Genomic DNA, 12,447 nt, shown 5'->3' with positions numbered 1-12,447 from the left:
AGCTCGTTACTACCTTTTTTAATTAATTCTTACTTTGTATCAAGTAATCCGGAGAAATTAATGAAAGAAACCACTAAGAATCCATGAGTATCAATGCTCAGATTTGTGAACTTGAACATCAGTCAAAACAAACTGCGTACACCGTCCTAGACCGACCTCCGAACTCAAGAATTCTTTTGGCATCTTTCCCAATTTAACACAGGAATCAAGATAAACTAACCCTATCCATGAATTACTATTCATCTATCTATCTATTAGTGCCCTCGAATCGTTGTGGGACGAGAGCAAGCCCTGATTCCCGCACGGAATTAAGCAATTGGGTGCGGGTTTCCTTAGGTAACAAATGTAGCGATTTTGTGACCTTAAGTCAGAATGGAATAGAGGAAATATATTGTAGAATTATTATTGAATTACTTTTCATCCTTAATGGTTTTTATTAATGCTGGTAAGGTCTATAACGTTGACGTTCCTGAAAGACAAACTCAAACTTAAAGAAAAGTTACTCGGTTTAATGCATCGAGTAATTAAAACACAAAAAGATATTTTTTCAAACTTGTACAAAACCTTGGTTCGTCTAATCTTGGAATACGCCTGTCCGGTGTGGTCACCACACCTCATCAAAGACATCGATGAAATTGAGAAGATACAAAGAAGAGCCTCGCGAATTGCTTTAGGCCAAAGAAGACAAGAGATGGCGTATACGGAGAGGTGTAAAATTCTTAAATGGAACTCTTTAGTGCAAAGCAGAGATTACCTTTCCTTAGTGGAATGTAATAAAACTGTATTCAATCTAAATGGATTGAATTTCAGCGACTATTTTGAATTTTGTAAAAATACTAAGTCGAGATCTAACCACCCATATAAACTACAACTCAAACTTGCAAAACTGAACAGCTACAAAAATTCTTTCTTTGTCAGAATTATCAAACCCTGGAATAATCTTCCTATGAACGTATTTAATTTTTGTGACAGCCCCAACGTTTGTGAGTTTAAATCAAAATTGAAGAAACATATGAATATTTAATGAATCGCCATTTAATAATTGATATTTAGCTGTTTCTTATTTGACTTTTTTACATTTTTATTAACTAGTTCTGTAAGATTTTTTTACATAAATAGGAGACCCTTGATATAGGGCCAACCTCTGGGTTTCCTTTTTCTTAATAACTATGTATTTGCATGTTGTTCTGAAATAAAGTATTGTATGTAAAACAGGTTTTCGATTATCAACGGCAACGGCAACGTCAGCGGCAGAGACAGCGACCGCCACAGCGACAGCACTAAAATAAACTAACTGAGCTTTTTCTAGTATTTGTTACCCAACTGTGCTTTGTAGTGTACAAAATAACGCCCAAAACGAGTACAAATATCTGGCATTATTTGTACTCCAGATCTCGCATCGCGGAAGCGACGAATTGAATTGAAGTTATGAAAAAAAGTGGCAAAATTTTAATTTATTTTTCTGACGACGAAGAGTCGGAATGGCCGGCGAATATTTATCTCAGTTTATTAGATAGATTGAACGAATAAAAGCAGTTAGACAAGAATGAAATTTCATCATCTATTGTAGAAAATAGAAGCAGCGCTTAATCCGTTCCGCTCTGCAATGTATATATTGGATAATTAATACCTTATTAACAAAACGTTTAATGAGATATATGTATTCGAACTTTATTTATTTATATGAATAATATTCAGTGATGTGCGTCGTGAAGTGTTGACAAGCTCAAAATTGAGTTCCTTATTTATCATATTTTCAATTATTTAACAAGTAAATTGTTATAATTATTTCGTGACCGTTAAAATAGAATGTAACAGAAAGTGTTGTGGCGTAGGATGATCAGAACAGCCGCGGCGATGCATCTTATCTTTTGTTTTTAAGGTAGAATGCTCAGTTAAGAAAAAAAAAATTGCAAAATACTATACAACGCAAATGATCCCCTCCCCCCTCCCTGATACACACATACACACGCTTCCTACGCCCTTTACCATCCTTGTATTTTTTTAGCCCATGTCCAGTATATTCTAGTATCGGTTTAGTGAGATAAAACGTTCCCTTCAGTGAATGTGAATGAATGCTCCAAAAACGTTCTTTGATATTTAGAAATATATACATCCTAGGAGAACAAAGATTGACATATTCACTTCCACATTCATATATGTGGTTTATCACGTACAAAGTTTCCTGGGAGCAGGGGAGCGAAAGTACAGCCAGGCCCACCCAATTCCCAGGATACTGGTACTAAAATACAATATGCTATAAAGAATGTCTGAATGGGGTTTACTGTTGGTGTTATTTGCCATAATATATTGTGGTTGTTGTTAAATTGGCCAATTTTTTTAATGCTTACTGTTGCCGAAGAAAATACTGTCAAGTTTTTGGAGCTTTAGAACTTCGAACATCTTCGGCAATGGTCGGACCTCTTTGTTTTAATCATCGGAAATCTTTTAGGGTCGTCGTGAATCGTCGGTAGCCTTCGAAAATGTAACTGTTACATGTTACAAAACTACACATGAAGTCTTTAGTGTTATCGAGGTACTCCCATTCAAACCCTCTTAAAGAGAATAAATGCATCAGCTGCACATGGATTTTCAAAATAGATCATACCCACGGACACAGGACAACCGGGGCCACAGCCTAGTTTAAAAAAGAAAAAGAAAAAACTAGCTTTTCACAATCCTTTGCACCAGATTTTGGTATGGCAGGTCGTACAAATGAAAATATGACAATATTTTGAAAAAGTAAGATTTATAATTCTTGCACTATGATTACGACAACGGAAACTGGTTCAGAGAAGACTCCACGAAGGAAACCGATAAATCTGGGTATGGGTCTGATTCGTCCTGCATCTCTATAACTAGAACAGTATGACTGTTTAAGGAAATTTCGGACAAAGAGGAACCGTCGTTATGTATGGATTGCCCTTGGTGTCTATGAAGCACAAAGCCTAGTCTTGGTAGAGACAGCAATGCAAACGCCGTCCTGAAAAGCACCTAAGTCAAGATTAAAAAAAAAAAAAAAGATGGCGTCAGTGAAGCACTTGCCAGGCTGCTAAGTACTATTTCATTCCCTTTTCAAGCTTTAGGACATTATTCATACTCAAGGTAAGTAATACACGTTGGTTTGGATTAGTTTTGAGAGGCCGGTTGCATTGCATTGAAAAGTTGGAGAGATGCCTTTGCAATCGGCCATGCTAACATTAAATATTTTTCAGACTTACATGGAAAGCTTCACTCTTGTTAACTTCCAAGACACGTTTCTATCAAATGGAAGCTCGTGTATTCAATAATTTCTTTTTGAGATGAGATTTAAATTTTCCCGTAAAAGGGGGCATTAAAGTACCAACCAGTGTGAGAAACTAACATTTTTCAGTAGCCCGGTCTGATAAACAACAGGTATATATAGTAGACTAGCTTGAAAAAAACATTTAGTTCTGTGCCGGTAGTATAAGAGATTCTTTCACGGGAGTAAAACCTATTCAAATGCATTCTTTTTTGTCCCAAAAAATAGGCTTAGGTTTTGCGGACTCATTCCTCTTTAGGGACTAATAAAATGCAGCCAACGTTATTTAATTAGTTCTTCTTTATTAGTTATTTCCCATGTTAAAACTCGAAAGTTTCGATTCCCATTTCTTGTCCGTGAATGTGTACGCGGCCCCCTACACCTCCATCACCAAAACATATGCGGCTTATAACAGGGGTTCGTACAGTACCCTGCCCATGATACATATAAGGACTTTTTGGCTTGTTCCCTTACTTTCACTGCTGGCACTTTACTAAGAAAGGCTTTGAGAAGAGTTTTCGATAACGTTTCTCTAAAGATAGTGTTAATAAAGATTAATTTTCTGTTGCTTTGTTGCCATAAAACAAATTAAGGGCGTAGCCAGGATTGTTTTATCGGCTCCCACCACAAGAAAAAAATGCCTTCCTTAAACGGCCTTTTTCGCACCACACCCCTGCTCATAGTTAAGTCTTTTCTGTAACGTTTTAGGTAACATAGAAAGTTATCGCACCTACATCCCCCTCTTATCTTCGCCTTTCCTCTTCTTTCAAACAGGTTAAATTAACTACAAAAACCGTGGAAGAAGTTTAAAGGATAAAGTGCAACACTGAAAATGATTTATTTCACCCAACACCGTTAGCTTGAAATTGTAAACATCGTACTCAGTAAGGTTTTAGAACACCGCAACATCGCAATGCGAGTTGTCACCGCAAATTGCATTTAAAAAAAGGGAGTTAAACACCGCAACACCGTAACACCGCAAAACGCTATGTCCCCCTCCTAAATTGGAAATAAAATAAATTAATTTAATGAAAGAAAATGCTATTCCCAGGAATACCAAAGACGCCACAAAGTTTGGAATGACACTCTTCAAAGGTAAGGTGTGAAAATTGTGCTAAACGTTAAAAAAACCATTTAAATTACCGTGAAAATTTTGATTATGTCGACATGCAGGAATAAATCAAAACAACTACATTAAATTTTCGCAAAACTTTATTTACTTAACAGAGTGGTTTCAACAACAAACCGAATTTAGGTTCTGTCCTGGTGTACCGGCTCACAAGGGAATTACCATTGTTCTTTCTTTGTTTAGGAGTCATCGGTTAGCTATTGTGTATTGTTTGGTCTTTTGTATTGACTCTTGTGAACCGGTACACGAGGACAGAACCCGAATTTACCACTGACTTTGAGGCAATGGAGGTCAACGAGATGAATAAATGTTTGTCAAAATTTTACGTCTCAGTCGGGAGGAAAGACAGGACTTTTTACAAGAGAAATAGTCTGTTTTCCGGGCTCATCCTCGGTATTAAAACCCGTGAAGCTCACAAGTGACGTAAAACAAAGACAACAAAACAATATCTCATGAAAGAAAGAAAACCTCGTCAGTTTTTACACCGAGGATGACCCGTTGTCCGTGCGAGCGGCTCTCACTGAGGCCCTGTTTACAAGCAGGTAAGGCAACTCTAGTGCTAGGGTTACCCTGGCAGGAGGATTACCCTAACGCTCCCACATTTCTTCTTTTTTTCATCGACGTGTTTACAAGGCAGCTAGGGTTACCCTAGCACCAGGGTAACCCTAGCTGAGCGCTAGGGTAACCCTAGCTGCCTTGTAAACGCTCTGGTAGGGATAACTCGCCTACCCGGGACAACTTTTTACTTGTTTCCAGACCCTTTGAACATTGATAACAATGCGTGCGGTTACCAAGCATAGGTAAGTTGTCCCGGGTGGTAGGGTAATCCAACTTGTGAAATTTTGCCTGTAAACCCGGGCTATCTTTGACCCGCCTGCTAGGATAACCCTACCTGTGAAATTTTGCCTGTAAACCCGGGCTATCTTTGACCCGCCTGCTAGGGTAACCCTAGCACAAGGGTTACCCTCCTTGCTTGTAAACAGGGCCTATAAGTTGTTCACTGACGCGTGACAATGACAAATAAAATTTATTATACCTTTGCTCATTTCGATAATCACCTGAGTAATTATACTAAAACAATTAATCGCCTCAGGCTCAAAAACTATTTGAAAAAATACAAGCAAAACTCCGTATTTTATCCTTTGATGTCGACGCTAGTAGTCATGTGATTTATCCGGTTCCATAGTTTTCAAGTCCGATGCATATCAAACTCACGGGGTACAAATAGTCTCTTACTGAATTTCGTGACCACGCCCACTTCATCGGCCCACTCAAATCGAGTGCGATTTTTGGATGTTATATCATCTTGCCGACTCTCTGTATAAAAAAGTTAACAATGTACCACCGAAATATTGAACTATAATATCATGGCTTTCCATTTTGTGTATTTTCGTACAGCAAAGTAAAGTTTTTCCCTCGTCATTTTCACCTTTTCCCGAGCGGGTCCGTCAAAATGAAGAGGGCGTTCGTGGTCAAAACAAGACCGAGCAAGGGGTCTTAGGCGATTTCTCTCTTACGCAAGCGCAAATTGAAAATGTACCGCCAAAATCAAAGAGAAGAACAAATTTCCTTTGTTTTGATATGTAAATTGTCGAACAAGGAGCAGATTAAACCTCGTCAAATGGCTAGTCAAAACAGCCACACCTTCCTCCTCTTGCTCGTTTCCTGTTTTATAAGTGCGAAAGCAGTAGGAGAAGAATCGGGTAGCTCGGAAAGCGCTTCACCATCGTTTACTTACGAGATAAACAAGTAAGATTTGTAAAGTTATTTTCCGAAAGAGTCGGAATAAATACATTTTCTTCAGGTTAGATTGCTGTTTTTACCCTAAACGTCGTCCAATAAATTTTTGTTGCAGCCTACTAATCTATACAGTTTCGAAGGAAAATATTCAGATGCTTCACCGTCCCCGAAGGGGGTTCTGTCCTGGTGTACCGGTTCACAAGGGAATTACCATTGTTCTTTCTTTGTTTAGGAGTTATCGGTTAGCTATTGTGTATTGTTTGGTCTTTTGTATTGGCTCTTGTGAACCGGTACACGAGGACAGAACCCCGAAGGGTCTCCACTCATCGAAGCGTGTACTGTAGCCAACGTAGTGAATTTTCAGTCTCTTGTTGTGTTTGTCAACCTCCGTGACTTCAACATCATACAATTTTGTATCTTTTCTCTGTGAAATGACCTTTTTAACAGGGGTGTATGCTGAGTATTCGTTGCAGAATCGCTTTGGTTCTCTTATCTCTCTCTTTGGCTTTTCCGCCATTTTGAAAATTTGCTCAGGAGGGCATCTGGGTTAGCGGTCGCGCTAGGCTGGAATCGACAAAAACAAATGTTCATCGCAGTGAGGAAACAGTTTGATATGTTAAAAACGAAAGGGCATTGACCGAAATTTAATGTAATGGCATCGTATGTCCATTCCTCAAACTGTTTTCCTTAACGTTTTTTTTTTTTTCTTTGAGATATGTTTTCGAAATTCTTTAGTTATTTATATATATCCGATTGTCTCTTTTAATCCGCACACGAGTGATAAGATTGAAGAACCCTCTGGGCCGCATGTCAAGCTTTCACCTTAAAGTTTCTGTCTTCGAACGGCATCAGGGCTTGATTCTCCAAAAATAACTTCTGTCGGTCATCGTTGACTTTCTTATGGTTTCCTCTACCGCCCTTTCTTTAAGCCTTCACCAAAGTGCTTTTTAAGAGAAAAACATGAACCAAAATGATATTCACGTGCACGAGAAAGTTTTTGGGGTTTAAACGAAGAATTTTGATCCTTCGAGGTCAGTTGGCTCTTCCGCTCACATATGCTTATAATTCAAACTTTTGCCGTTTATTTGTCAGTTAATTACCTAACGCTATTACAAAAAAAAAAAAACAACAACAACAACAACAAAAACAACAACTTTTAAAATCATTATGGCTAACTATAGGAAACCAGTAGCTATAGTTTAACTCAATTTCCACATTCCAAGCGCAATTTATGGTACACAGAAAGTAGCACTCGAAATGATACGGAGCAAAGTCTCTTTAGGAATAATTTCGTGGAAAAATCGTCGTCGGTTAAAACCGATAAAATAATAATAGAGATTGATGTGTGTCTGCTTCTGACCTGGACCCTCCCTTCCCTCCTTGCAGCATTTAAATCGTCGTCTGAAGAACCAAACCAATGATATTTTTGAAGAATCTCAATTTCTATAAAGCCAATACAAATAATATTATATGAAGCTTCAGGACCCATGCTCCCTCCTAAGGACGAGGGATCTAGAAGCTAGTCGGGCAAAAAGAGGCGAAAATGATAAACAACGACTTCAGCCATAGATGACAACTAAGCTATTTTAGTCGCAGGAAATACTTTATTTGGAAATAATTCATTTCCCCTGTCCCTTTTTAAGCAAGAACGTTCATTCAGTTTTGGGCAGAAGGCAGAATTGTTAAATGAAATCTGTCAAGAACTTTCTAGTGCAAGTAAATCATGCATACGAAATCTTCTCGAACATGAAGCTTTGAAATCAAATATCACTGAAAACTGATATTTGCTTTACGTCTCCTTGAAAAGGGCATTTGTTAAGGGTGTCTGGAATGCTCATGATACTCAAGCCATTTTCTTTTTCCGGTGCTCTTCGAAGTCAGGTTTTTGCAAACGTGCGATTACAAAGAATCTATGCAGGATAAAGCTATTAATTTTTTTTTTTTTTTTTTTTTTTTTTTTTATGAGTAGCTACATTGTGTGCGAACCCGTGTACGTGAGCCGTCTGCATGCGACCCTCCCCCCCTCCATTGCAGATGGAAGAACACTGGTAGACTGCACGTAAGTTGTCACTACAATCTTTTCTCATTGACAGCCACCCCTCTCCCCTTTGAGAAATCTTGAGGGAACGATTCCTGATGAAAATCTCTTTTTATTTATTTATTTTTTTGTGGCAATTATATAGTTAGATATTCAGTGCGACTGATGTAGAAAGCAAATCATAGCTCAGCCGATTCTAATGCAATCCTCTTCCCGATGCAACGTATCAGTATATTAGGACTTGTTTTTTTGTAAATGGGGGTTCACATCAGGTAATATTTTACTGAATTATTGGTAAGAGAACACCTATTTAAAGTCCACTGGTCTGATTTTCATTTCAGTGTTTTCAGGAGCACTTGTCTCAGGAGTACTTCCTAAATGATCCCAGTGGATGTTGCCGAGAGGAGTTCCACTGCTTGGGTAAAGACCGTTGAGGTTTGACGAGACCACACAATTTTTACTGTACCACCATCCTCCTCCACGTTCCTTGTTGCACTCGCCGTAAGCAGGGTCTCTATCCCAAGTGGCAAAAGAGAAGTTGTTATGGAAACCAAACGAATCATTCTTGACAGTCCCATCTGTCGAAAAATCGAAAAAAAAATAAACAAATAAATAAAAGAATCAACTTTATAAACTGGACACATTTAATGAAGCTTTAAGTTCTATGTTTGTGGTTAGTAAGTATGATGACAATACTGGGAGATATTTTGCATGTTAAAGAAAAGGAAGTTTTCTGAAGAAAACTAAAGGCATGAAGAGAAATACGAGTTCCACTTACTCTTTTAACTTCACTATTCAAATTGTAGATCATATGCTTCGGCATCGAGTAGTAAATGGATTACAATGAGACTAATAATTTGTTTAATTCATCAGTTCGACAAAAGCATGTACATACTTGCCACTAAACTGTTATTTAGTGACGTTGATTGGGATATATTAATTTAGCTACATGGGAACGAAGCGTTTGAAATGCCATGATAAATGTGGACGATGATCAAATAATAACCATAATTGATGAGGAAGTGGAGGAGGATAGGCTAAACGAAGCAAATTGACTTACCCCAACGATTGCTGAGTTTCAGCCGGTAGGTAGTGCTCTCGTTTCCAATTCCAAACCAACCATACTCAGCGTAAAGTGGCTCTTCATTAGTTACTCCCAGTTCTATGCGAAGTCTATTTGCCGTTTCATTTCCTGTCAAGCGGTGGATCTTTTCCAGTCCGAGCCAAAATTCCTGAGTGAAGAAATTTCCGAAGCCATGTTTGTACTCTTCCCAGGTACGATTGAAGTTCATGGATCCTTTAAGTCTCTTCTGAAACACTATCCATCCTCCACCAGCAGTGGTCTGGTCGCAAAATACGTCAAAGGCGCCTAAACCATCACGAGGCTCGATTGTATAGACATTGCTGATTCGTCCACCCGACTTGTACACGTCAGCACAGTCCTTAGCTAACGAAAGAGAAATATCTAAATTCTGTCAACGGAGTTGTACAAACGGAAAAATTTTACACACTTTTATACCCTATCTTGGATAGATAACAACATTTCAAATTTCTCTTCGGTCGCCGTTGAAATCTGGGCATTCCAATGAACCAGCACCTCAATCAACAAACCTCACAATGGGTATCGAAAGATACCAACTATTGGGATAATCTATTAGGCGTAAGCAATTGATATTGAACTCAACAGCTCAGGTTTGTTTTCTCGTTTACACATGTCTTTGGTATGATTAGTGTAAAAAAAATGAGTGGATTGATTAAAAGAGGCGATTCCTGTTTAGCGTTGTGTCGTACGATTACTACAAGGGTTCCTAGGAGAAAACGCGGTGACCTGTTAAAAGTGGTGATGTAACAAATATAATAAACACCCCCTCAGCAAGCTTGTGCATTTATGCTTACCGAAACCACGTAAAGCCAAAAAAAAAAATATAATAATTTGTAGGATTGCTTAAGTTTTTGTATATATTAGTTCAATCCATTCCATAACGTCTCAGATCCAAAAAATACGACATTCTGAGTTAATTATGTCGTGTATATCCCAAGGTGTGGATTTCATCGCCTGCTTGATTTTTCCGAAAAAAACATGAGCGTCACGTTTCTGCTCCCTTTAAAGTTGACGGATCAGTTTCCTTTGCACGCGAAGCTTCTTTATTTTCTGGTTTTTTGCTTTGTTTTTCGCCGTTTTTTTATATCTTATCAACAAACATTTGCGAGTGATGAATGATTCCTATCGAACATAGAGGTTAAATGAAAGGGCATTTTCTTTTATCTTCCCACAAAAAGCTGGAAACTCAATTTCTTTCGCACGCAAAGCTTCTTTACTATTTTTTTTCTTGTTTTTCTTTTGTTTTGTTTTTTGTTGTCTTTTTTTGTTTTGTTTAGTTTTTTAATTTCTTATCAATCGATATCTGTCATGAAATCTATCTTAGGAAAATAGCGATTATGTGAACGTTTAGTCGTCTCTTTTCTTTCAGTATCCATTTCCACTTTACTTTTATATATTTTTGAAGTTGTAAGGTCACCTATATTTCTGCACGCAAGGCTCCCTCAATAATATGATTCTTCATTGTCGCATATCCGCAAGGGATGAGATATTCCTATAAAGCCACGATACTCTACCTCCATTTCGCTTTCTAGTTTGAAGTTCACACAATTTTCTTCACGCCAGCCTAAGTAACCTTATTTTTCTTTTCAAATACTGATTGAATCATTGTTAAGTTAATAGGTTGGTACGAGAAAATATGACATTATCACCAAAGAGAACTAGCATATGGTAATTGTGGTATCAAGACAGCTGCATCTTTGGAGTGTATGAGGTGACACAGGTCCGCAGATGCATTACTATCAAAGGCTGGCAACGCATTAAATCTAGTCAGTAGCTTAGACAGGTGAATTTTGTTTTTTGTGTGTGGGCAAGTCAAAGTCAGGAGTAATTCTATCTTGGTGGGGGATACAGTGCTGCTAATACAATTTCTGAAATCTGTCTAATAGGACATCCTAACTTCATTCCGAAAAAGTGTATTAAAAGTAATACTCAAATTTTTTTATAACATCTTACACAAAACTGCGAAAAAACGTGTAAAACTTGAATCACCCGACTACACACGAGAGAAATAATCTTACTTACATATTCCTACGCTCTTGTTTTGCTTTGAAATTTTGATTTCCAATTGAAGCTGTTCAAGTTGTTCTTGCGTCTCTTTCAGGGAGCCTCCTGTGTCGTTATGGCGAGGTATCAGGGCTGCATGCTTCGAAGCAAAACGGTTCGTCATAACAAAAAGCGCCACTAGCAGCAAAGCGGAAATTAGGGAAACAGAAGACATTCTGATATGTGAAGTTTGATCCAACTCAGTAAAAGCTGCAATGATCGGTTGCAATATAGTTTCAGACTGGAAAAATTTAAAAAATTAACGGATGAAAAAATCAGACAGTAATAAAAATTAAATATTTCAGCGAGGAATGGGGTTCTTACTTGCAAGGGAAGCAGCCCTCCAAATGCGTTATTGAAATTGTCTGAAAGATCAGCGAGTTCACAAGCACGCCTTCAGTTAGATCGAAGGAACTCAAACTCTATACGAGCAGAGCGCATTCCAGCCTATAAGCACACCCCGTACCAGGTACCTAGGAAACAGACACGTAATCAGGAAATGGCCTGTTGCCAGCAGTTGTATCAAATGTATTACATTTCCTCCCTCCCCTCTTTGTTTGATGTACATCGTATTCCTCACATAATTTTTTTTATTGCTTCATCTCTCTCATCACTGACGTTTTATTTGGGTATTTATGATTATTAGGAATAAAGCTGTCATATTGGTGCCAGCTTTCATGTTTGTTATCAGATCGTGTTTGAGAAGCTCTCAGGAAACGATCGGAGCAAGAATTATCCGCACAGTGAATCGCTATTAACTGGACCGGCAACAGTAGATTGCTTCGGAGATCAACAGTGATTTGACAAATATCAGTGTCAAACTGGACGAAATCAGTGCGCAAACTCATAGCGTGACATAGCTCCCTTAAAATCATCGAAAATCTATGCCTTTACTCAATCACCGCCCGTGTCAAATCTCGTTTGCATTTAATTCTATCTTCTTTAACTGATGGGGTCAAAATGGAATATAGGCTTTGAGTAGGCTTAAGGAGGAAGTCGTATAAAAGTTATCATCCAAAAGCTGGTTGAGGCAACGAAAGAAGCAGTATTGGTCGGAATGAGCGTCTTCAATAACATTCGTCTAAGGTCATGAACCACGCAAGGAGAAAAAA

General features: G+C 38.2%; 1 protein-coding gene across 1 annotated transcript; it reads right to left on the bottom strand.

Moving 5' to 3' along the window:
* Window positions 1–8,080: 8,080 nt before the first annotated feature.
* Window positions 8,081–9,687, bottom strand: LOC148741074 (angiopoietin-related protein 7-like). The gene is made up of 2 exons (XM_088733605.1): window positions 9,251–9,687; window positions 8,081–8,768 (listed from the first exon to the last, which is right to left on the bottom strand). Exons 1-2 carry the CDS (start codon window positions 9,480–9,482, stop codon window positions 8,497–8,499), a joined length of 504 nt encoding a protein of 167 aa, XP_088589731.1. The 5' UTR covers window positions 9,483–9,687; the 3' UTR covers window positions 8,081–8,496.
* Window positions 9,688–12,447: the final 2,760 nt, after the last annotated feature.

The sequence above is a fragment of the Stylophora pistillata genome, chromosome 1, assembly GCF_964205215.1.
Source record: "Stylophora pistillata chromosome 1, jaStyPist1.2, whole genome shotgun sequence".
NCBI lineage: Eukaryota > Metazoa > Cnidaria > Anthozoa > Scleractinia > Pocilloporidae > Stylophora > Stylophora pistillata.
The sequence above is the reverse complement of the archived record's forward strand: the minus strand, read 5'-3'. Positions and strand labels throughout refer to the sequence as shown.